Here is a 27299-nt window from a genome sequence, read left to right on the forward strand (position 1 = left end):
GCTTTAGCCGCCGGAGTATTGCAGATTATCGTAGCGCCTATATCACGAAAATTAATGTCCAAGGAAAATGCCGTTAACAGAATGCGCTTTATAGACTAAGTTGTATTATATGAAGTGTTAGTTTGTATGTATTTATTCAGTTAGTGTTAATCCAGCTTAAGGTGAAGATACTCTGATTAAGTAATGCGGGTAATAATGTTTTCGGAAACTTCAGTTTTACAATGCCTGTTGCAATTTATGAACTTTAATGTATAATACATAAGGGGCTATAAAAAACAAAAAAAAAAAAGAAGGATATTCAGATATATGGCATTAATCAGTATTTCTAGTGAGATCGAACAGAATCAGTTAGGGAGCAGTATGTCTGAAAAGTAGGAACATCACCGAAAAACTTCGGTAGGAGCTAACGGCATTAGTACAGCAGACTAAATAACGTAGCCCTCTTTACATCGAAATCGACGGAACAATAATATGCGTAGAACGAAACATGGCCAGGGGAACTGCTATAATGAGAATTATTGAGAATTCGTTAGATTTGTTATTAATTATAGTGGAAAAGCTCTGAAAGAACACTGATTCGTGTTCGTTACGAGAATGTTTACATCAAAAGTCAAGTTATCTATTAACGAGGTAATGGAATATTTGGGACCTGCATTTGGATAAGGCGATTTGTTGGTTAGATAATGGCTATACGCTAAGTGGAGTAAGACTGGCCTGAGTCTACTGTGGCAACTTTGAAAGCAATATCACCTATTTCTTCGCGTAGAAGAGTGGATCGAGTATTATAATAAGTTCATCGTAATATACCAGTGTACTAGTTGCACTAAAATAATGAGCTGAGCGGGATATTTAAATAGAAGGGAACGACAATTCCGCCGAGTTCTGACTAACTTTAGGTCGTACGTAACATATTACTAAAATAGGTTAATCAAGTATCTGTAGCAACGTAACTGGGTAAATCAGCAAAGTATGTCGAGTTGCCGAAAAAGTATTAACGCTTTTATAGCTAAATCACATATCTTTTGCAACATGTCGTCGTGGGTCAGCGTCGTTCGACAGCCGCTTTGAAGGTTGAGTAAGAAAGAATAAGAACTACTACATCTTACAATCTATTTATTACGACAAAAGCACAGACGCAGCCCAGGCCCATACAAGAAATGTCCTGCTTGCCGTCAGGATGCATGCTTTTAAAAAACGACCTAACGATAATTCTAATGCATTCGTCCTATAAATTTCGATATGAGGGACGCTCCTCGTAACGGCCGACAAGCTGCAGGAAAAAGCTGATGAATTAAGTAAAATCGATACGCAAAAGTAGCCATGACATCGTCAAGGAACTAAACGTTCACGACTAAACAGTTGTAAACTATTCGAAAAAAACTGGCTACAAAAAGAAGGTTGATGTTTATTAGGTGCCACGTTAACTGATGAAAATAGTTTACTCGATCGTATTTCTACCTGCAAAACTCTACTGAAACACAATGAAAATGAGCCATTTCTAAAGCGATTGATCACCGGTTCTAAAGAAAATGATCGTGTACGGTAAAAATGTGCGAAAAAACTAATGAAAATACACCCCACAGTCTGTAGCACAAGTCGGACCGGCACCGAACAAGATGATCGATCGATCGATCGATCTTGTATGTACAGTGCTATTGGAAAGGAATCGTGCTTTATATGCTGTCGTCGCCTGACAAAATGGTTGATTCGGACCTCTGCGGTCAACAACAAATAAGATTACAACAAGCCATTAAAAAAAAGGCGAGCAGGACAACAGCCGATGACGGCACCGTACTACATACATTTGTCGGATAATCATCTGTTTGAATCTCTGCAAAGTTCCCTTAATCAACTTAGCTTCAATGCAAAAATCACAAAAGTTCCACGCTGATGGGATTCTGGGGTTACCCGAAAAATGACAGAGGGGGCCATCTATCAAAATCTCGCCTATTTAGCTTAATAATAAAAAGACGTTCGTTAATTTTAGCCCAATAACAGCTGCAACAAAATAGCTTGCAGAAAATGCAAACCTGTAATCCGAACGATAGATTATGTTAGTTTAGGTGTAAGCCAAGTCAGATTCGTCAACATAAGAATAGGCAAATGAAATCGCTATAATGCAATTGTATATTCTATGGGAACAAAGTACAGTATAGTTCTAAAGAAACCACTGAAGCTCAATCGAACGGTGTAACTGTTAACGTACACCAGGCTTGTCGTCTAAGCTATAGATAGGATGTGAGTCAAGGTCGAATAAAAGGACCTGGTCATTGCACAGGTCCCTTATATATATATATATATACGTGACCGCCGGATCATCTATATGTACATATACGCTGAACTAAATTTCGTCAAAGGTGCGAAGGAGAAGAGAAGTTTTTCGGTCAATTTATCCCCGTCAAGTAATAGCTATAAAGCATTTTATTGTAAGATGGCACCGATTGGATATCTGTTTTTGCTTAATAAATAATTTCTGCTTCCTCTAGCGCTTAATGCTAATCCAAGTTGGCCTATCTGCTGATTTAAGAGCAAATGATTGCCAACCTATTTCATTATTGATAACATGCGCCAATGTGAAGATTGGGAAACAAGTTACGTTTATGGGGCAAGCGAGACAAAGCTTAATATCGAAGTGTTATCGCAAAAAGCTTCTCGTTACCTGAAAAGGATTAAAATGTAAAAAAATTGCGACAAGTTATCATTTGGCTTTATTTCCGATGTTTTCCCCTGCCTCTTTTTGAATTACCCGCCGCACTCGTTAAATGCAACGTTTAAACTCAATCATAAACAGTCTACAGTAGTTGTCAGGCTATTTGTGCTAACATACGGTAGAGTGGTTGGAAAATTTGGGAACCCCATGGCGTACACATTGTCCCTACGACGAGCTGCTTAACTTTTCAACGCTGCTAGGGGTCATTGTCATTTACTTATTTCTATAGCCCTAATCCCAGAGATTTAATGGCGAACAAATATCCTGCAGTAAACTCCAACGTATTTAAGGTCCATGAAACTAATATTGAATTCCGTTTTTTCCAGTTCGTCTGACTTTGTTCATATGCGAAATAGTGTTCCTTGCAATTTATTGGATGAAAGGAATTTCAGGAGATAATCGGTTTCCTTTTTGGGAACTGCTACCAGCAGCAGCAACTTCGATCACACTCTCCACGTAAGATACCTTTTAACGCTCTTTTTTTACCCTTTTATCTAAGCCTTTTTTAATCATATGGAAATCTATGCGTTTGTTTAATAGGTCTATACTAAGGAATTTCTGAAGTTATTGACGGGTTGTGGATTTTTTAATACGAACTGTGAAAATTACGTTATGAATGAGGGCTGAATTTTTATACTGAGCTCCTACGTTTCGCCACCTTCGTGTACGGAACATGTACGGATAAATGAATAAAACAGTTCGGCAGAAAATTGATTTTTTTAAATAACCTGTTTCTCATATTTTTACCATTAGTGTTTCATTTTAAATTGTTAAGTTATTAATAGCTTACAATGGAAAAATGGGGGAGCTGAGTGAATGTTTAATGGATAACCGCACATGTTCAATAGCTAGAGAACTGTGTTAGTGCATGTTCGCTTACATCTGACAAAAGTGCTCAATAAGACACTGAGTGTAAAGTTCAGCACAATAGTCTACATTCTGTTTTTGACAAACGAAAAAAAACATCACCCGAACTAGCCGCTTTGAAGACCGCACCTTACCGAGGCATACTTTGGCCTTTGTCAGAAGTTCTGAGGTTAAAACCAGATCTTTCCTTAGGCAGTTAAATACATATAGCGCGATAACGAATTAATTACAATTGATCGCTATATCAGCAAAGAAATATAAAGGTTAAACATTCAGTTCGAATTTACATTATCAGTTTTCTTATGAGCATTAAAGTTGGACTGAAGTAGGTTTTAACGTAATACGTCAGAAAACTAAACAGACATCAAACTAACATGGGAGACTATCACGGTAAAGGGGACAGGATACTGGCGCTAATGTTGCGGACAAATGGTAATGGATTGCCTGCAATGAGATAACGGATTAACTGAAAAAGCGTGAAACGAAGCTGCGAAGTTAACTCTACAAGGTGATAATTATTCTCTCTACAAGCAGGCCTGCCCTTAAGCCTTTTCATAAATTCTCGGTAAATCCAAATGTCTTCAAAAGTATTAAACATTTTTTTAAATTAATCTCATAAAGGGTATCCTCATAGACTACCTCCTTGCAGTGTGAAGAAACAGCAGGAAACTGAATATCGTCTCACTGAGAAGCCACTCTGCATAAATAAAATACGCAGAAATTCATATATGAACTTTTCACGCTTTTTTGTTAAGTTTCAAAATAGCTGTAGAGCACAGCCATAGCAAAAATTGTGTGGTGAACAGTTTAGAATAATTACAACAAAAACGCTGCCCAAAATTGAGGAGTTGATCGAAAAATGTCAATGCAAAAGAATAAAGGATAAGAGCACTTATGCTTAAGAGAGTTTATTTTATTGAATTATAGTTAAACTTAATAAATCTATATTCGTTTATATAGTCATCAGGAAAAACAGAGCTTCTGAACATTAGTTTTGTATATCATTATGGTTAGGTTTGACAATTGGGATTTGACATTCATTTTATATCATTTGGTGTATCGCACCTAAGGAAAGCTGCGCGCATATTCAATGCTCTAATAAGAGATGGCGAATTTATTAGGACTTGATAAGAAAGGAAAGAAGAAAGGGATGATAGAGTGGATGCAGTGGATTTGTTCCGCTTTGACCTTTTTCATGCTCAAAAAAAAGTACTTGTAGAAATAACTTCTATTTCCATTAAAGCTTTAGCTGTAGGTACTATACAATAAACTTCTATAAAAAGTTGTGCGAGTCAATCGCCAAATACACCCAGTGCCCTAGCTGAATCAAATCAGCAGCACGATGCTTCTTAATGACATCTACTAATGAGGATGTATCTGTGCACATGTACGACTGTGTACCTTTATCCCTAGACCTTTTGTCAGCGAGCTTTTAGTTTTTTTTATGTACATGACGCTGAACAACCACGGCAATCAACTTCGTGTACCTCGTCGACTTCAGTATCAACAGCTTTTTTTTCTTTAATTCGCTGAGATGCTCTCTAAGTGCAAACTGGCTTTCGTATAAAGCAAATGTTTTCTAATTTTTCCTAAAAGTTTTTATGTCAAACGAGGTACTTAGTTACTTTTTTCCTTATTAGATTTTCTGGAAATAATCTATCGTGTTGTGGTGAAAATAATTATGAATAGAATCATTAGTACTCTCAGCTTTTAAACGAGTGTTCGATCGTGCAGAAGCAGAAGGCTTTGTACGTGAAAGACTATAAAATTGAATGGGACAATTTAAAACTAAGGAACAGTCTTTGTCTCTGTTGGTTAACGCGCGATAGATAGTTGTCGCCAATCAACCGCTACGATCTCACGAAGAGTTCTAGCAGATCAATTGGCCTGCATGGTAAACGTTTGTTTCTAACAAGGGATCGATTTTACTTATAATTACCCGTACGTACCGTTCAGTGATTGACAGACAATGAGGCATACCGGTACACATCCACTTCCCGTCCATGCCAGGAAACTGCGCGTTACATGAAAGCGTAGACGGATTGTAGCGTTATCACGAATGTAATAAAGGTTACAAGGAAGAGCGATGTGACCAACGTGCACATATTATAGTACACCAAACGATTTTGCATGTAAATTGCCTGATGTGAAGCAGAATCAGGTGCACGACAGTCAGTCAGTCAGCTGTCGTTGAAGAGAACCGCTGCTCCTATAATAGAGCAGGCACGTGGGAAGCTTGATATCTACATTGAATGACTGCAAATTTAAGCGTCCGAATTTAGGCCATTCTTTTTCATGGACGCCAACATTCTTATAGATTGAAAATTTGTTTCGTCAAACTATTCTGAAGTTTCGTCAAAATTGTGCTTTTCCTCAGAACGGTGAATCTTACAAAACAATATACGTTGTTATGAAAATTATCTACTGGTGATGGCATCGATAAATTTTTGTTGAGGGAACCCAATCGCTGACCCTGACCTTATAGTCGTATTGACACTGTGCAAAAGCTCATACAATTCTCCGTGGTTGCACTACGCTATGTCTTTTTTCACCGGAAATCCCGTTTAATCGTTCCTTATACACGAAAAAAAAATGTATTCACATGATCGATTTGTGGCTAACTCACGAAGTAACCGCTATACGCCACCAAATATGTCAGATTAATAAAGACGTTGTTAGGCAAAAGTAGAGATTCGATACAAAAACGATATGTTTCAATAGAAACCAACGTTGATTTTGACGCTCTAAGGAAAAAAACAAAATATTCGCCTTCGTCTTTCCTTCCCTGTAGTTGTAAACACGCAACGAAGTTAGCAGATTCTCGGGTGATAAACGCAGAAGCGCCTTCGGTTTGTGGTGATAGAAGGCTACAGTCTGGACTAACGTTTATTTTCTATAAAAACCTATTATATTATCCGATTGGGAGGTTTATTACGATAACATTCCGTAAGTGACGCGCATCGAGTGGCAACAGGGCTATATTTCGGAGCAGCGTCACATTGACATCCAATGACTTCAATGCGACGCTATACTCAACAACTCGGTTTATCGAGAAACACTCCGCGGATCATTTTAAAGGAAAAATTCATTTCCACATCTATAATCAGCTGACTCAATAATCGTGGATCGAGTGTTATTATAAGCGCTATTTGTCATAAGTTGATAACATGTTAAAGCGCAAGGTACGCGCTAGCCACTTCTTTGACCATATATTTTTTTTTTTAAATAAAGCCTGTCCTCAGCTGAGGGGCTATGTAAATAAATGAATTAGTCGCATCTGAGACTTATAGGGGGACCGAACTATATATTGAGAATATTAAACCACAACCTTATTCATAATGAGTCGAGAAAGCCATTGGGGTTTTTTTTTTGACAGCGACAGCAACAACCAATGACGGATTCTGTTGCGATATATTAGAAACCGTCCTGTTAAAAATATTCAATACGAACAATTTTTGGATTCACTAAGGTTGCCCCGTCCTATTCAGCTTGCCACACTGCGCTGGGAATGATTAATCAGCTTAGAACCAGGTTCTCAGGCCATTTTATTTGGATACGCGGCAGCGACATCTAGTGGCCGTTCTGGTTCGACGATATGGCTGATCTCGATGTTTTCTTGCGAGGCTATGTGATTTAGCGTGTATCGACCAGGGCCGTGAAACCAATATTCCTGAAGTAAAGGTGAAACTGATGCTCAATCATGCAGAGTCATAATCTAAAATTACTTGAAACATGTCGATTTGTGCAAGCGGTTCCTGGGAGAAAATTTGGCTGACATTAATCTCTATATGTAAAACAAACTAAACCTCTGATTTGGACTAGGAAAGAAATATGCCCGGAAACTCGTCTTTGTTTCCAGAGCATAAAAACAATCAGTCAATTGGTAACATTTATGTTTATAACATTTTCTTGTTAAATCTATTTCAGAAATCTACGCTAAATAATGTAAATTAGTAAACGTCAAACGTCCTAAGCGTCATCTGATGGATGGCTTCGAAAGCTATGTAATGATCTATTTATCCTATCTCAGTTCAGCTAACGGTGTCAGCTAGCGTACCTCTTCGACCCGAAAACGACCCCTTAAAGCGATTGGATTCAACATAATTTTGTGGCTTACTGCAGACACATCCTGGACACATCTGCGCGGAGATAAAGCTAATTAGGTCAATTCGAATAAAAAGCTTGCTTTTCGCCATAGAACGTGATGATAATTTCGTTGCTCATATACTGACCATAGCAACTTCTTTTCCATTTTCTACAAGATTTGAAAACGATGCCGTCCATACAAGTAGTTGCAAACCCGAGAGGACTACCAGAATTGTTAACGCTGATATATCAGGAATATAAAATTGTATTAAATGAACAAGTGTACCAGAAAATGTGTAGCATGAACTGTGTTTAAACTATATTATGGAAAAAAGCTATTACGTTATAGCTGGTCGTCATTCGAGATTGCCTCTACTGAAGATATTACTGGCTTTTAACTTCACACAGACGAAATAAAATGTGCTTAGTAGTAAAGTAGCCGCAAGTTACCATGAAAAGATACTTTTTTCTATAGACACTTTTTTCATTTAAGCTCCTGCTACTTGCTTATGCAATTCACTACGCATAGCTCTGATTTGTAAATTGTGTTCATTAGATGGTACGGCATCTAAATTGGGCAGGTTTCAACGAGCTATTTGTCGTGACGGGCACGCGCTTGTTTGTCACTCTTGGTACTAACAAAAAAAACCGCTTCTTCTAACCCTCAACAAAATCAGATACTTCCCCTTTTGCCCGAGGTCGGCGGTATATGTTATTATCAATTTTCATGCGGTTTCTGAAAAATTCTGAAGACTTTTGAAGGGGTTGCCTCAAGGGTTTTATGAGGCAAATCTTAAGGCCCTCAATAGCTTTAGGATTTAAAAGGCTTCAAATAACTCAAAATGCTTAAGAAGTCGTTTTGTGATACACCTAAGCGTTTGATACAAAAGTGATTAGTGAACAGTTTAGGTCCTAAATTAGACCCGCAATTGATATAAATAATAGTTAAATTCAACAAACAGCAATTACCTTGAAAAGGAACGACACTTCTGATACATGTGAACATTCTATTAAAACATTTGTATCTATGCACAGTCCTAAAAGCGAACCGTAAGAAGATTTAGATGTTGTACTATGTATACATAAACCCATAATGTTAGCTAGATTCCTTTAAATCGTTAGTAAATTTGCCATGTTCCACAAACAGCAATTAAATATCAATCGTCCCAGATCCGTTGCTGAGCCGATAGCTATAGCACCTAACAAGTAAATAGCATAAAAATGGGCTCAACGCCATTCACCATATTTCGCCGCTCGATTAGCACTCGGCACGACGGCGCAAGCTTTATCTGAAAATACGTATGGCCAGTGCTCTAGTTCAGGCCTTCGTAATGCTAAAACACCGACAAGGTATCGGTGAGAGCTGGCGCAGTACTTCGCGAAACGTTGTGAACGCCGAAAATATTTTGTGTACTACGTTAATGACCGTTGTCAGAAATCCTTGACAAAATTTAGCGCAGCACGTGCATCCGCCTGTGTTTCACGTGATTTCATCTATTTATGGCAGAGGCTGCCTCATTTAGTCCGTCTACCCAATAACTAAGCTTTCATCGGTTCACACACGCCATCGCCCGGTTTGGATTGGGTATGGATATAATATGACTCCCGAACGCCAAATAGAAATTTAAAGCGTGACTTACGCAATAAGTCTTGCCTGGTCCCCAATATGTTAAATTTTCTTCTAAATCAAAAATTACATTCATAAAAAGTCGTCCGACATCATTCCTGATCTAACTATCGAATGAGCGAAGACCAAAGTCTTCCGTCAAACCTACTGCTTCCACCTCTTCGCTGTTTTAATAGCACTTGCTTGCAGGAGGCTTATTTTTGCAACTCGAATTGGTACACGATCACTTGTTCACCTGATTGCATAAACAAAGCTGTACAATCCTTTTTTAACTAGTTCATCCTGATTCAACGTGCTCTCATAAGTAGACCCCCAATTCTCATTTTGTACAAACAAATTAAGCCAATAATTTAGTTTTTTTAAGTTTGGTCGTCGCAGTTGAAACTCCCTGTGTAAAGCGTCAGCTTCTGGCTCTGAAGCTGAAAGCATTGTGTAGTTGCTCGACGGTTCTTGACATAGAATAGATAGCCCCTAGCTCTGCTTTCTCAAGAGCCGAAAGGGCTTTGCAATGCCCCGCAAATGCACGCGAGTAAGGCGTCACTAATCGTTCGCGTTCGAAACTGGAAACTTCGATTAAAACTTGTTGTCGACAAATCCGTCCGTCCAATCGTAGCGTGCTAATAGGTACTTGCAAAATAGTTCTACCCTTCAGGTAGGAAGTGGTAGGTGATCGCGATCCAGTACACTGGACCAACCTTGTGATAAGCGACCAAAAGAAACTAACTTTTTTCAAGGGTGAAATATCTTTATGATTTCTCGTTCTGTTTTTTCCGATAACCATTTTCTACGACGTACCCAAGTAGTATTCAGTATGCCCTTCCAGCTGTGGCTGTCGAAGATAACGTGACCATCGGCCTTTTCGCTTTCGAATAAAAAAAATGCGTCAACCCCAGAACTCTCTCACCTATGCGAAAGGCCACTCTCATCATTTTCCGGTGTGTCGTAAATTATACTGCCTAGGTTTCTTGCGGCAACTGAGATAACGCATCCGCATGCTTGGTGCAAATGACAGTCTAATACTTTATCCATACTCGGATCTCAAAAGACAATAGATGCAATGAGCTATTCTGCTTTTAGGTTCCCTGGAAAACAATTTTGATAGCGTTATTACAAGTTTATGGTTCGGACTTCCGACCTTCTACAAACGACCTAAAATACTCACCCGCTTTCATCACAGTCAGTATCTTCTTTGCATCATAGAGCTTACGTAATTCGATAACTCGTTTTTAGCAACACAGTTGTACTATACTAACTCTTGCAAAAATAAGAACGCATAGGGGAAATGTGCATGTAATGATGGTGACATATTGGTTTTGCATAGTCACGTCATCACATACGACTCTTGGTGAAACATGCATACATTTAACAACCTCTTTAACCTGTTTTTAACGACCTATGCACAGTAGGCCCTTCTTATCGAAGTAATACAAAAACTCTAGTCGCTTCATGACAAAATGACTCCCACATTTTTAAATAAAAATCGAAATGTTAAGTTTGTGGATAACTTATGGCCCAGGTTTTTTGTCTAAGCGTCTTCGATGTTTACTATTAAACATATTTACTGAAGCTCTTTGGATAAATGGCTAATTAAAAAATGCAACTTTTTGTTTATTGGTTCGCTTTCTCTTTTTTTCGTTTACAGATTGTCCGATGTTATATATTGGTTACAAGCGAATCTGGCGGACTTTAAAATTGAGTAACTTTTAAACTACCGCTAGCAGACGAAAATTGACTAGTCGCCGCCACCGAGCGCCGCTAGCAGACGACATTTGGCTGGTAAATACTCCAGTTCTCTAGAAACTTGTGAGTGGAAAGCGGTTAAGTCAATGAGAGATAGAGCTTAGGAGAAAAAAATTCGTTTTGCCTCGAAAACCAACGTTAAGTAGTTAAGTTTTTGTTTCTCGAAGGCCACAGCGCTGTGGAAATTTATTGGAGATAGGTGAAGATATTAGGCGCAAACGTTTCAGGAGCTGACCAGCGAGGGAGCAGTCAGACCTCAGGACCTGAAAGACAAGAACGTATTGCCGCAACCGGAGAGGTCATTCACGAAAAGCTTAGATTTCTAAAAAACTTGTTCGTCAAAATAAGCATTTCACATGTTAGGTATCACAGAATTACAAGCCAAATACCGAAGATATGAAAACCAAGTAAGAAGTGGATATCTCGCAAATTGTCGGCAACACGTGTGATGTATTCCATGTACAGTTTGGGGGACTTATCTCACAGAAAACCCAACTGGAACCCACGATCGCCATAGGCGCGACATGATTCGATCCAGCCGTGGAGAAACAAGACGAGCGCATGGCGTTGCAGTAAATAGAAATGGAGTTCGATGACGGTGTCGAGTGGTTTTGGATGTAAGGTGATAAGCATCAGAGGCATCTGCTGTTATGAGATGCTCGCCAAAAATGAAACACAGAATGCCGCCCGTTATCTCAAGACCCATGGACTTCTGGTACGGCAACCGAAGACACGCGGTCTCGTTATTTGACGACAATGCCAGACTTCATCGTCATGCCTCAGTTACTTGATGGATTGAGCAAAGGTTGGCATCAACCCGCTTACTTTTCCGTCCTACGTCCGTATGATTTAGAGGCTTTTCATGTCCTAAAAAAGGCAACTAATGGGCAAGCATGTCCGATTATCGATTTACTTTAGGAAGCCATAGATAGAGAAACTGCGTATGGGAATGTGCATAGTAAATATATGACGTCAGAATGATAATACAAATAAAGGGTAGTACCTTTTAACATTACTATATTAAAAAATCATCATTCTAGCCTAAGTAAGCTCTAAAGTTGCTCAATTTCAAAGTCCACCGGGTTCGCTTGTAACAGTCATCACAGTCAGAAACCGTCCTTGTGTTCCTTTGTTTAAAACACATCGTTATTATACGTTAAGATAGAAGGAAGACCTATAAACCATACTATTTCTCTCTTAAGGCTGGGTATTGCTTCCAAAGCTGATTTTATCTACTAACATCGAATTTGCAATGAAAGACGAAATGAGGCAGTTAAAATATATGAGTGCCAGAATTGTTCTTTGTAAGTATTAAGTTACTATATTTAGATTTTCTTGCACGCAATATAAAAACTAAGACTTACACACTAAGTCTTCTTGAATTAATAACGCTGCAAGGCAAATAAATTTTCTGACTGTTTCTTTGACCTTCTTTACGCGATTTTGATGTCTCGGAGGAATACAAATTAGTTAGTATCATCTATGCATTAGAAAATTTGAGATTTTTTAAAAATTTTAATCGGCTTATATGCTTTAATTTTTTTGCCATGTGTTCGAGGCGGCTTGTTTCTTATTCATTAAAGTACCCGCTAGTGCAGAAAGGCGTGAAATACAATCATCGACCTTAATCGATTTTCACTAAAACCATTGTGTCGTTTATATCTAACGTACTAACCACATTTTTTCTTTTATAAAAGGTAAAAATTGTCGTATTTTGACTGTCGGAATAGACTTGTAGAACAAAAGAAGAGGTATCCGGAAAAGGCAGTACACAGAAAATGCTCCAAGTTACTTATCGGCTTGATAAAATAGTATAGAGGATATGCATGAGAGATTTGTTGCACATATGTACAGTTGTGTACAGTTGTTTCTTGCCAAATGGAAAAAAAGATGCGATTGGTTCATAACGTTTTCTATGATTCAATTTTACGTTGTCTCTATTTCACTTAGGCAATACGCTCTAATAGATTCAGCTGTATACGAAGAGTATCCAAAGGTTAATCTACTCTTCTCGCTGACTGGATTCGTGGCTGTAATCCACGCGTCTACCATCAGTTCTTCGTTTCGTATTGCCACCGCTCGTTGCATACCATACACGCGTCCTTCGCTGCTAACCTCAACATTGTTTGGTGATGGTCCCGAACTTGAGAGAGCTTTACTAAGCATCGCTTGCATCCCTGGCCTGGGTCCTCTACTGATGTTGCACTCGTACCTCTGCGGAACGTCTTTGGCTGTCATTCCGGGTATTCTCTTGATTTGTTTTGCTACCTTGTGGCTTCCAATTCTCCTTTTTGTTGCTAGGTGGTCGAATCACCTGTTACGGCATATATACGGAAAACATATACGCTCAGGTTGCTGTACCATTGCATTGCTGGAATTTATTCAGCATTTAGCACAGAGCATAGTATACTTCACGATAACTGGATTACTGGCGAACTTCCCAGAAACTACTCATGTCATAGGAAGAAATCTGTCAACATACGACGAAAAAGAGATGAAAGATCAGCGTATCAACATTACTCATTCTCTCCTAAGTTCTTATCAGCAGAGTGGCCATGTGACGCCAAATGTGCTAAATATGTTATAGATATAGAGAGACTGCAACTTGGTAAAACAGAAGGTAAAAGATCTTTTCATAAACAAAGATTTCACTTATCAAATCATAAATGTATTAACCTTCATTTCTCCATATACAAAATGTTCGAAATAAATTGGGATAAACTTGATATCGCTTGCCTATTTGCTGCACCTAAACGACGATAAATCATTGGCATGTGGCAACAGATTCATCCATGATATACATATTTAATAATAAAAAAATATCTACCATTGAATTCGATCACGACTTTGATTCAGAACCTACTCAGGTCAAAAATCTACTGCCAAGATTGACTGTGTAAACTCGCGTATAAGTTTTAGTAAATATTTATGAGTGAAGCATGATAGATTTCGACTCGCTGAAAGTGTGCTCAATTATGCCACAAATAAAGAAGAACCAACAGACTTAAATTTTGAGCGGGCAGTATTCCAGCGATCCCAGAAATCCAAAAACTAAAAATGCAAAAAGTCTTAAAGGAGTAAGAAGACTTAAAAAGTCAAAAAGACACACGCAGGTACAGTCTGCATTACAACGATAGGTAGTTCGAGTCTCGCAAGCAGCCCCTTATATGGACGTTAAATTTCATGAACTATCAGAAGTGATTTCTTGCGCGCTTCTTGATGAACTCGACCTTTCAAGTTTAATCGTTGTTATGGATCTCCTATATTGACTTTTGGATGGATTTTTTCAGATTCCTTAAAGCCCATATATATACAGTACATATATAATAATCATAAAAATAAGCTGCGTAGACAGCATAGTTAGAAGCTTGTCCGTCGCGAGAACATTCAGCTGATCTTTATTGATATTCCGAGTAGGAACCTCGCGTCTCCGCTACTATGAGTCTCTGATTTTTTTCTAGAAAGAACTGTTTTTTTTCTAGTATTAGAAATAGCGATTAAAGGCATGTTCACTTGGATAAATAACCCGCCATAGTAGGACCTAAGTTATGCCGGAAATCCTTTACATATTCTATCAAATGATTTCGAGGTTTATGGGTTTTACGATTTATTTTATGAATTATTATATTTATTTATTATATATCAGAAAATAACCTTTACGAGGAGTCAGTCGTCCTGACGCCTGAAGTGACTCAAGTAGAAGAAAGGACGAAAATAATCGTGTGTTTTAGCCAATGGTACTTTTAAATACAGAGATAACTAAATATATTTATGTTGAATATTTTTTCAACTTTTTGATCATACTGATCGTCTGTGACGTCTGGTTGGCTTCTGAACATTGTAGCAGACAGTATAATATAAAATCTGAAACTTATTCACAGATGTAGACATAGCACGTAGGTAGAACTATCGCATCCATATCTAGGAAATGTTTGGTTTGGTGACGGCTATTTATGTTGCCGGGACAAACAAAATGGGCAAACATTGAAAAGTTCATTTGAGTCGATGGGGCACATTTGTCTACGTGAAAAATAAGTTCGGACTAGAAGTCTGAGTCATATTCAAGAACGTAGATAGAGTACACGGCGAACATTAGGGCACGATAAAAGTTTTGGAAGTATTCATAAGCTAGGAGTTAGAAATAGAGTTTGGGGAGCTGGGAATCAGCGAGAAGTCCATGAAAAGGACGGTAAGAGGACATTGAAGAGTAGCCCCATTCATAAAACTTACATATAAATACTGGCAATTACTTTACCTAATAAAGAACACAATGTTTCGCTCGAATTTCAGTAAAGATGGTTCAGTAAGTGTTCACATTCACTCTCTGTGACCTGCTTCCATCTTTTAATTAACTTTGTCAGTCCGCCTTGCCAGCTTTTTTCAGATCCATTGTTGATAAATTGGTTCAACCAGCCAGCCAGCCAAATTCGTCCAGTCTTTGAAACTCTTCCAACAACAAGCGTATTGTTAGGAATTTCAATTGGCAGACATCAGAAAAAATAACCTCTCATTCGAAATTTGGAAAATATGCTAGATGCAAAAGAATCATCTATTTAAGCTCTATCAGGGAGGCCTTAACAAGTTTTGTCATGTGGAGACGGGTATAACGAAAAAGGATGACTTTTCCTTGTCAGTCGGGCGTCTTTATACGATAACTGCATTAACCCGATGTAGCTGGGCCTTGCACATATCTGTGTTAATGGTCTTAATTTTCTCAGCTATTTCCGGCATTTCCTAATATATGTAAATGCTTTCAGTCCTATCAAACGTGAACCATGACCTTTTGAGATAGAGATTCGGCCTAGCCCCGGACTTAGGCACATTTCTTGAAAGTCCCAATAATCTTTCTGCTTTACATTGACGTAGAGACCGTACCGCCTATTGTTACCCGTAACAATCCTGTGGTGAAGCTTATCATTGTTACTGTGTATCGACCGGTGTCGGACGAGATGTTAGCCGGGTTTACTTGTGCTCTTCACTTAGTTTTTTGAGCTGCTTGGCTTTTAAGTGTAAATCCCATAGATGCAAAGTATTTGGCGACAATCACGTTCCATGAGTTCAAGCGACTCTAGGCGGTTCTTATGGAACTCGGATGGCTGATCGGGACGGTATACATTTTTCAGTTGTGAGATGAAGCCATTTATTTAACAGTAAAGGACTACGGGAACATGTATGGAAAAATTTGCGTGATAATCATCTTTGCATTATTTTCCTTCATTAATTGAAGTGTCATCATGCTGTATGTCATGCGTTCTGATATTACAACAATCGACAACTTATCATATGAACTTGTTCTGCATCTTTAAGACTGCGCCTTTATTCTTGAGTTTGTGTTACGTACTGGTACAGCGTATATTAAAACAGAAGGCGTTATATTTCGCTGCCACAAGCGTCCCGCATCATGTTGGATTGGCATCTGGGTACTTCGTGAATCCTTCCAACAGTCCGCTCTGTAGCTTATACACATGAATAAGACTGATCCTGCAAAGTATCCTTTGGTGTTTGAAACTTGAATGTTTATGAACGTGCTCACGTATTTCCGGCCTCATAAACGACGTAAGTATAAGTAATTCTTGTAGGCGGGCATTCAGTCAGTCTTCGGGTTCCTTTGAATAGACATCCAGTTATCGTTTTTTTCAACTATCAAGAATCACGGTCTGCTCATAAATGAAGACCTAACAAATATCCCCAATGTTCACGGTGTCTGGTGGCAGTAAGCATAACCAAAGTTTTACAGCAGAACTCTCTTTGTTGCTCTTTTTGAGTAAAGTTGGTTATTTCTGGAAAACTATCTTCATGTAAACATTGGGACGACCACTATTAAGCCGTGAGGTTACTGGATTGGAGAAGTACATAAAATAACACGTGGTCTTCTATCCAGTCTATAAACTTGGTTCTGGCGAAGACCTAAAAAGCGACTTAATTTTATCGCCTACTTTGAGCCCTACAAACAATATGACACCTACTCATTTTGCGATTATAATGCATACATGGTGTGTTATTCTCAACGCTGACGAATGTGGTAAATCTACTCTACCAAGAACGAGTACAATCTACATATACATGTGTATAGTCCCGGAACGGTAACTTCATGCTTTGGGTGCGAATACGTTCGCAACTATGGTAGGATATGAACGACCTAATATCCTTGTACTCTCTACCAGGAGTGACGCAAAACCCATTGTGTTGTTCATGGCGTGTTCATTCAATTGCACCGACTTCAAATACAGCATCGGCTCTCGGCACTGCTAACAAAAGAACAATTTTCGAAGGTACTTTAGTTCACCTTATCCGTTAGGACTACTACATATGCACGTCGTTTATTAGCAGGCTCTAATATTTATATCGCGCATTAACAATGTTCTTGAAGAACTATTTTTTCAAATTATGTGCGTACTGTGACGTGTATTTAAGATCGGTGATTCGGTTGGATCATTATTTCTAAGATTTCTACTTTGTACAAGTACTAACAAATCTTATAGTACAGAAACAATTCAAACGGTAACCTTGTTCTAAATTAATTTACTAGATTTTCATGTTGCTCGAAATCTCATCACCTGACGTATACGATTTGACCAAAAGTATATAGACCTAGTCAGGGGCAATTTTTTAATGCAGGTTGGTGAGCATTTGTTTGTTGGCGTATGCCTAAAAACATATCCAAGAAGTCACATCCTGCAGTTAACTGGGATTTTCAAAAATGAAGTGAAAGTTATACATGGGAAAAGCTAAACCAGCAAATATTTATGTGACGTGCTATTCTAGATAATCATTCTTGTAAATTCATAGATACGTTTATCTAGGTAATGTAAGCTATCCATGAAGAATAATCAGACAAGCTGGAGTACTCGGCGCGAGATCACACACCCCTCATGAATTTTTGCTCCATTTTACGTAGCCTCGAATAACCTTATTTGTACAAATCTGAAACCGGTTTCGAGATTTACGGGACAAATGTGTATATTGAAAACATTTACCAGAGACATTGATATAAGCATTTGCAAAGATAACCCAGGAGTGGCTTAGCAGGAAACCAGTTATCTAATGTTCGTAACAGAAGATGTAAGTATCCTACACACGATAATAGCTTATTGTTTTTAGTTTGCAATTACCACCGTTCATGAAAGATAAAAACCTCCATCGGTTTTGTTAAGTAATCAACTTGATTGCGTAAGCAAATAGCCAAGGAAATTATTACTTTGGTTTTTAGGAGAAGGACCGGCAAAATATGTAAAGAAGCTTAGTTTCCTTAGAACTACAGGTTGTTCGACAATTGTTACTTAGTAAGTTACGATCGAATGCTCTAGCATCAATCTACATTACGGGATATTGATTGCCATCCGTTTGGACGCAAAAGAAAACACCTTGCGTTATCAGCTATATCTCTGCAAGTAGCGGTGTTTTGAAAATATTGGTACAAACAACTGCTTGAAGTTTGGCCGAGCATGTATCACATATCTTTTACATGTATTCAACCAAAACATGACTATTAGGCATTTCATTTCCAGAGGAGTCGATAACCTTCTTTTTGGTAAATATATGTTCTTAGAGATTTTTTATACGTTTTTAGTATTTCTATGTTGATATTTTGTATCACGGCATGTTGCCAAATTAGAAGCACTGCGCATTTAGGCGATTCTTCGATTTCCATGTTGCACACAAATACTAACTGGGCATTTTGTTGAAAGTAAAGCCGATAGCGCTGTCCCGCCAACGGGGACTTAGATCGGGACTGGATAAGGTGAATTTCTAATTACTCGCTAAAAACCTTATAGCTTTCGATAGAGGCTGATGTATTCTTGCCGTAGTATGACAGAAATGTGGAACATAAGAAAGTCTTGCGATATGCTGTAGAGTAGGGGCTTCACGTTCACGCAGGATAGCTTTGTGTCGTCCTGGAAGCATGGATCATGACACCGGAGGTATGGGGCACCCTGGCTGATATATTAGAACTGGATAAACGTACTAATTGTATCAAAGTTGCATGGCTATAGCCACTTGACCTGTATGGTGATAATTGGCACCATATGTTGGAACGCTTCTACTAGCTGCGAATACCTAGACGTATATCCTGCGTTACAGTTTGCATTTAACCGCATGCTATCATGCTAGTCATACCTTTCCGTACATCGCTTAAAGCCTGCTCAGACCGGTTTTGTGCGAACCCGAATTTCGGTTTGTTTCCACAGATCTGGATATTTTTTAATCAGCTCAATGCTGCAACACGGTCATATTAAAAAGAACTCATGTCTATAGGAAAACGAACATATTTATATTTCGAGTTTCACATCCGGCATCGCCGTTAGGTATTCCATCAGACGGACGACTGGCGTCCATAACTTGTGTTCTTGTAATGCTAAGTTCGCCACCGTTAACTCTGCGAATAATTCAGTTGTATACACGAAACATAGAGGTTTATAGACTAAGAAGTTCCCTTTCAGAGCAGCTTCATCCACTTTTGCCATAACGATTGAATATGTGGCTGAAGCTTTGGCATAGAATATAATAATAGACCCATCGGCATGCCGTTAGTCTACGTCATAAGAAAATGCCTAATTAGCTCCTTTCTACATCATACTCGGAAGTAGTTTAATCAGTTTGTAATAATACATCTCTTAAAAAAAACTAATTGTTTGATTTGTTGCAGATATCCGTTCTCGTGGTACCAAATCTTTATTGCAAAATTTTTGCTTGTACCGTTATAGGCGCCAATACAGTAAATGGATCAAATATTCTTTTGAGAGCTCTTAACAAGTGCTAGATTGTCGATAAAATAGTACAAAACACTTAATTTGTTTTCTCGTTGATTTACACCATTTTTATGTCCACAAGGTACGTGTTCAAGTATGCGCAGCACACGCGAAATGGCATGTACCAACAGTCGTATGACTGTAGCCCAGCCACAAAACGTTTCCCGGCCATTTGTCTTTTAAATTCGTTCAGGCGGTCCTTTCGAAGTTTATATGGCCGACACAAGTAAGGTGCATCCTCGCAAACTGCTTTCGAGCAATCCGTCTAGACATGAAATTCTCATCCAACACAGCACAAATATTCCACGCTACTTCGGCAACTTTTTGACATAAAATGTGTGAGGAATTATATTTTCAGCTGAAATCGTTCGGCTGAAAGGAAAGGAGCTCGGCATCAGATTCTGTTTACTGTGCAATAAAATTGCAACGGACTCCCAGAAGAGAGAATATGTCCGAATGATGTAGAGAAACAATAGCAAATAGAAGAGCAGAAGATGAAGGGAATATTAAGAAACAGAACAGTAGTTTGTGTTACTGCCTAACATTTGAGTGACTCGCGCAGTACTATAAAGAGCCAAAGCACTTTCTTAGTTCGGCTCAAGCAAATACCTGGAACAATGAAGCTATCCAAATATAGCTTCAAGGAGCACAGTGGTCAACAACAGCCTGTGTTTTTGTTATGTGATGCTTTTGTAACTCATTTATTGTGAGTTAAAATACCACAGATATCATAAATAATGTAAATTAGCATGAAGTTTGGTGTTTGTGGATCTATTTTATAGTGTAGTTAGTTAGCATTGAAGAGAGGCAAGACGGAATAAAAGTGTAACAACAGCTCATTTTAGCTATGTATAGAAGAATACGGCGTAGCAAACATCTCGCACCAGCTAAGCGTTGGAACAGACAAAATTATAGATGAATCAGGAACAAAACTGAAGTTTTTTAGTGTCATCCTTGAAGAACATCGTTAGATAATTGCAGTTATTTTTAAAACCTAGCCTTGTGGCTTGAATTTTTAAGTGGGTAGCTGGACAGATCACGGGGCGGTGGTTAACTTTTATTTTATGAGATCTGCGTACCTACCTACTTTGAAAAAGCAGATTTTTTTGACAATATAGTTTGTAGGCTCTGCTCTAAGTTGTGTGAATACATGAATGAATTTTAAAAGCTGGAGTGTGACGAACATCGGCATGAGCAACTTACTGCTTTCAGTGAAATTTTAAGAAACAGTGTTTAGACCAAGCAACGTAGAGACCCTTTTACTGACTTATTTCTTTTTATCAGAAACTCTCTAAGGCCTTTCGGTGGAGTGATAAGTCAGACGTATAATACCATCTATAGACCTATTACTTTTGGTTTTTAGAACTTTGACAGACATACAAAGATTTTTACCACATCGTAAACACCTGATAGTACGATAGCACAGTTGCAACCTCACTCCCAAAAGTGATGTTGAAGACACCGTTTTAAGTTACGAATGCATTTAGTACCTCGAGAGATGCTTTACAATGTAGAGTGCAGAGAAGTGTTATATTTAAATGTGGCATTATAATTATCTAAAGTCATGTGTTTATGGTTATTATCGCAAGTTAATTACAAGAACTTTGTTATTCGAATCTCATGTAGGTTGTCATAAAGCTCATGTTCGAGTCGCAATATGGCAGCATAATAATATTAGGTTCATTCGAAAAGGAAGAAACTGACTGACAGAAGATTACCTGCCTTTTCGAATTGTAGAAATGTGGTAATGCAGAAACAGCTTAATGAAAAAAACTAATTTTTTTTTTAACAAAGGACATTGTAATATACACGTAGTGTTTATCACAGTTCCCAGGAGGAGGATGCATAGGGTGCTCTTCGATCAGTTATTTAACTGAAGTGACCATTTTTATGAGCAGGTGGGCTCCATTTAGACGTTTAGAGAATACTCAGTTTGAGATGTGACCGCATTATGAAAGAGAACATCACACGCCCCAGTTCAAGCGACGTTACGTGCGAACTACAAAGGGTCTCCTGCAGGCATAGCGTTTCGATAGGTTAACCTACCAGACGCGACTGCCATTGGCTATAAAGGCGTGGCCGTGTAAAATCCCTAAAAAGCCTAATAATGATTCGCAGATTTTGTATATTAACTTTTATCTAATTCACCTTGCTTGGAAGGATTCGCCCATGTCGTGAGTTTGCTTACTATTTTCCGTTTTACGTTAATATGAAGCTAATTTTCAATAATATAATGCTGACAATATCTCTGCAAAAGAGGCTTTTTTTAGTTTGAATAAACCTACTTCTTCTGAATTGTCGTATAGAGCTACGAAGGCTAGTCTTATGAACTTGAAAAATCATAGCTTTCTCTGTAAGGAATTCCAATGTACAACGATGTATTTAAATGGTTTAATAGTCACGTCGGGCTAAACTGTTCGCACTAAATTTCCTCACACACGCTAAAGCAATCACATATAGAAAGCCGTGCTAGTAAGGTGCGGGAACTATTTACAGTTTCCATTAGAGTTAGGGTATGAGTTCGAAAACTTAAGAATGAGACAGGCTGAATCATGGGTCACAAAGTTCATTAATTCAAATTTGTGTATACCAGCATAGTTCAAGGCCAAAAGTAGTCTACTTATAAGAAAATGGACAATCAGGTTTCACCAGATGGGGAAAGATCCGCGTTACCAGGTAAGTAAATGTCGGTCTTCGAAGAAATGCGAAATGGGTCATATTAAACGATGCAAAAAAATATTTCCATAAAAAAACCTTGTTTAAACTGGAATCAATGGAAGTGTGCTTACCTGATCTTCAGGTATTATTTTTCCCGTAACTTTTACGCCCAACTCATCTCACAGAAATTGACTCCATATTTCTCAAAATGTTGATATAAATCTGTCTGCTAAAAGAGGTTATATTCTGCCCTTTCACTACGCGGTCGTGCAGACACATTAGTAGCCGAGAAGAAAGGATGTGACATTTACGTTACGCGGCTTCTAGGAACAAGCACCTGTCGTAATGTTGCACATTTTCGCCGTTCTTTCAATTGAGTTATCAGGCGTAAATTACTTCCGAAAAAGCAAATAAAACACAGGCCAAAAACATAATGGCCCTAACAGAAAGAACACATTTTTTACACTTTTATTTCTTCTAACTTAACGAATAGACAAGACTCTAACTATTATTGGTTTGACAATATTTTTGTATTCCCTATAGATACCCCAACTGAGGCCGTATAAATTTTGAGGACAAGACATCACACACTATTGTTCAAAAATGATTTACCATCAATGTTAATGGTCTTTATCCATCAGGGGACCCGAGCACACGCTACAGCTGGCAGTCAATGTAGAAGTTTTTAATAAATCTCATTTTCAAAGAGTATTATCTTCTATAGCATTATAAAGCAAAAATAAAATACGCCAAAGTATCTCAGACTATTTTGATACAAAGCCATCCATATTCGCACCCTATTCGCTACTGTCCACCATTTATAAAACTTTCGAAGTTTACTGAATGACACTACCTAACAGTTCACAAACAATCTTAAGTGACACTGCGTTAGTAGAAATGCTCTACTTCTGCTATAGGCGCATAGCGACACGTCAGAAGTTGGAAACAAATATGTCTCCCACAGAAACCGCATGAAAATTAGAGGCTTGTAAAGCGCAACCCACGCGCTTGTATAAAATTGCGGATAGAATATCTGTTACTGGCCTTCGTCTTTCGCTCTAAAAGCCGCCCTAAATTACTTTTTGTTTATGCTTGACTTGTCTTTGACAAACCATACATTTTTTAAACAGCAGTTTGTTTTCATCGATTAGCCCTTTCGATTGCGGCAGGAAACACTGATTCTCTCGCCCACATGTATGTTATAGCCTCTTAAGCTAGTACCAACGTAGTGGGCAGAAATAAAACTAGTTCTGTTTAACTAAATGGTACTATATTAAATGATTAAGTTACTTTTAAAGCCAACTCAGGCGGGTCATGTAACGTCTCTTTTATAGGAGGTATGGGTTAATACTTGATTGAGACACTCGGAGCTATTCCCCTAGTAGTTCATGACAAAGGCCTAAGGGTAGGATTCACTTCACGATCCTCTTGAGACCTAAAACCCTAGCCGCCGAGTAAGCTAATATTCGCTGAACCAGCATACTTCGCTCTGACTCCCTGTAAATACCCGCCATCGCTGCTCGCATTTTTTCTAAATCTTTGAAGGAACAGGCTGCCAGCAATCTATTCTTTCACATCAGCCTTAATTTCAGCTAGCATTCTTCTACGTTCTTTTTCCAATCCTTCTTTGTTGTTCATGATTTTTTAAGAAAAGCTAAACCTATTATCCACCCTGTTCTCACCATATTTTTAGCCACCTCTCTGACTGTTCCCTTCTGTGGCCTTTCTCGTGTGTCTCGCAGAGCTGTACATTGTAAGAATGCTTCTTCGACTCCACCCGTTTTCCCCAACTCGCATAGAACACCTGTGGTTGTCCTATTTCGAGCACGTGTGTTTGAAATTGACTGTGACCAGCTAATACCTGTATGCTAGTTTTTTGTATCGCAATATTGTACCAGAATCGCAGATCTACGACAAAGTACCAAGTCCAAGACCCTGGCCTGTCCCTTAATCCATGTCGTGCGCATTGCTCCTACTATTTCCGAAGAATAGCAGTCTGAGATGGCATGAGCTCTGGATTGTCACGGATTGAATAGCTTCACGATAATATCTCAGCTAGCACAAGAGTTGCTCTTATAGACACTGCACCGTGCGCTCGCGCTTCTCGGATGGTAACCGCTTTTTGTGCAAGTAGCGATGTTTTTCTGTCACTTTGCTTACCAACTACTGCGCCAGACTTGGCTCGAGCTACATATAATGCCGTCGACTCTGCCTCCCTGTTCCGCTTTTTCTGTTATTTTTCCTACCCTGGGCATGTGTTTGGCTGGGTTAACGGCGCTCCTTATAGCCTTGTCCACCGCATTATCGATATAAGCCGTGTCTTTGAAGAGTACGTCTCGTATAACCTACGTATATATAGGATAACCCAGATTACCGAAAAATAGCCATCTGCTGTGTGTGTGTGTGTGTGTGTGGTATATTTAGAGAACATGGACATTAAGCTCAATACAAAAAAATCAAGTCACCACCCAAAAAACAAAATAAAAATAAAAAAGGTAGATTGGCCGTAATAATTGTAGATGGCGAGTGACAATCGTACGCACAGGTCCTATGAAACGTGAAAGCCACAATCTGCCCACAGACTATGGCATTGAAGTAAGAAAACTTCCACATTGCGAGACGCCAAAGTCCACTTATAAATTAAGGAAGCAAAATAAATAAACAAATAATAGTAAAGAAAAATAAATAAATGAATAAAAAATAAACGCGATTAGAAACTCAACGAAAGTAGTAGCCACTGTGTTTTGCAAAAAAAAGGCTGATTTAGAGGCTTTAACCAGCTGGTCTCAAAGTGGCTGTCGACGAAATACAGGACATGAGAAAAAGAAACGGTTTACAAGCACAAATAAAACGTACCAATATCATTAGGTAAAAATTGAAGATCGGATAAGTATTGTGCAGCATCAATGAACAGCAGTGTATGCTTGAACTGCGTAAAATATGATCACTGGGCAACGGCAGCAAAAGCGAACTCACTATTGTGATTAAAGGTCAACAAAATCATTAGGTTTTTGTAATGCAACCTAAATAGAAGCACAGATACTCATGGCATATGAAATTGATTTAGGATAACTAATAGAATAGGTAAGTTCGACGCTTTTTGACAACGTTTTTTGACTCGAATATCTCTCAAAAATGTTCAACAGAGTAATTTCAGTTAAATCTTTCCGAACTAGAATCATTAGCTGTGAGGGAAAATATTCTACGCGAAGACATCAATGTGCACTTACTTAAGAAAAAATACTTACTTAAAGAAAACATATAATGAACAAAAGGAAAATTAGCTGAAGATTGGATGGCCTCTCACCTTACCTTAATAATACATAGTCAACGAGGGCTGCCACATTCCACCGACAAACCTTAATACTAGCTATTGCCGTACCAATAGGCACACTAATGCCGATTAGGTAAATACAGTTGAGAAAGTTCGCGGCATTTTAATGAATCGTTCCTGCGACCTTTCATTACCTTTCAGCCGAAGCCGCCATCCTGGATCAAGACTTTCCACTAAAGTACACCTCATGAGGCCTCGAAATATGAGCGCAATGGCAAGGACGTTAAAACCTCATGGCACCTGGCGGAAAATGAATTCTGTAAGACAGCAGAACGAGAAAAATACTGCTTAGTTGAGAAGATCGGTTTCAAACGTAAGTAGTGGAAGAAAACGATGCGCTATTCTCTAAGGCTCCCAAGATGACCGAACTTGTTCTGAATGGCAGAAGAAAATGCATAAACACCAAGGTCCGCATATGGCCACAGGATTTTGCTTCAAAAGGAATCGTCATACACGAAACATCGTTGAGTACTACTTCAACCATACAAAGACCAAAGCAGCAAAATCAATCTACAACCTAGCTAAAAATATGAAAACATATAGCTCTGGCACAGGAACCAGAAAAATGCTACCCCCCCGAGGTAGACTTCATCGTCCTGTACGTTACATCAGTATTAAGTGCCCCATAACAGAGGAACCTCCACAAAACCTATAGCACCAAAGGCAAACTGCGCTAGGAGCAGCTAGAGTATTCAGAACTGTTTCATAGGAATTGTGTTAATTGAGTTAAGAATTGTGAGGTTGGTCCGTTGGAAACTACAAATAGAAGAAGGGTAGACCAGACACAAAAACAAAAGGATTCGCTTTGTCTAAAAAAATCTTTTAAATATGAGAAGATTGGGTCTTTTAAAACGTAATGAGAAACTTTTAAGCGCCTACATCGTCAAATCGCAGTTGGTTGTGCATGGGGTATTCTACGCGAAAACATCAATGAGCACTACTTAGGAAAAAACACTTACAGTAAGCTTTTTTTTTTTACGCCTTTTGTCTTGGTAGTTTGCATTTTGTCTAGACATTTCAGACACTTCTGATCGCGGACACCGTTTCCGGGATTTTTGCGGAGACTATACTATGCGTCGGATAATGCGTATCTTATCTTATTATAGCTTTTTAGTAATCATGTTCGCTATTATGTGAGGCAGGCTGCATGGGTCAATAAACCAACAAGCCTGCTCTCTTCCCTGGCTTATGTACTAAGTCGGCCTCTTCTTACTCCCTAGAGAATCTCCCTCCTAGGGAGAATCTGATAACAAAATCTCTGGTCATCGCTATCAGTAGCTACGTTATGAGCACCCCGTCTGATTCCAGCAAAAGATTCTGCCTGCGCTATCTTCTTCTGATTTTTATGGCGTTCTATTGTCTCTGTTTCTACTACAACCTCTGATACTTCACCTCTTGTTGATGTTGCATTGGGGTTTCGCAGCAGTTGCGAGGGGAAAAGATTTCCTCCACAATATCAATTAAAAAGCCGCAGAGCTGACTGTTTCAATTCATATCAATCTGGTATGATTTACGACTTTATTTGTC

At 38.6% G+C, this 27299-nt stretch overlaps 1 protein-coding gene and 1 long non-coding RNA gene across 19 annotated transcripts in view; one reads left to right on the plus strand and one right to left on the minus strand.

Annotated features, from left to right (window-relative positions):
* LOC111267802 (uncharacterized) overlaps positions 1 to 27065 on the plus strand; it is a 53098-nt gene extending 26033 nt beyond the window's left edge. For 8 of the 18 annotated variants that reach the window (XM_022846302.2, XM_086971451.1, XM_022846296.1 and 5 more), the window contains 2 exons: positions 3037 to 3166; positions 12981 to 13756. In XM_022846302.2, the coding sequence (XP_022702037.1) occupies positions 3037 to 3166; positions 12981 to 13617 (767 nt within the window). In that variant the 3' untranslated portion in view covers positions 13618 to 13756. Of the gene's footprint in view, positions 1 to 3036; positions 3167 to 7504; positions 8122 to 10932; positions 12463 to 12980; positions 13757 to 25913 lie in introns of those variants that run through there. The other 10 variants (XM_022846306.2, XM_022846310.2, XR_002684840.2 and 7 more) reach the window with 9 other exon arrangements.
* Positions 25967 to 27299, minus strand: part of LOC111267805 (uncharacterized) — a 105863-nt gene continuing 104530 nt past the window's right edge. Inside the window, exon 2 of the long non-coding RNA XR_015313961.1 lies at positions 25967 to 26029. This is a non-coding gene — a long non-coding RNA (uncharacterized LOC111267805). The remainder of the gene's footprint in view (positions 26030 to 27299) is intronic.

The sequence above is a fragment of the Varroa jacobsoni genome, unplaced genomic scaffold (genome assembly GCF_002532875.2).
Source record: "Varroa jacobsoni isolate VJ856 unplaced genomic scaffold, vjacob_1.0 scaffold_1224, whole genome shotgun sequence".
Taxonomy (NCBI): domain Eukaryota; kingdom Metazoa; phylum Arthropoda; class Arachnida; order Mesostigmata; family Varroidae; genus Varroa; species Varroa jacobsoni.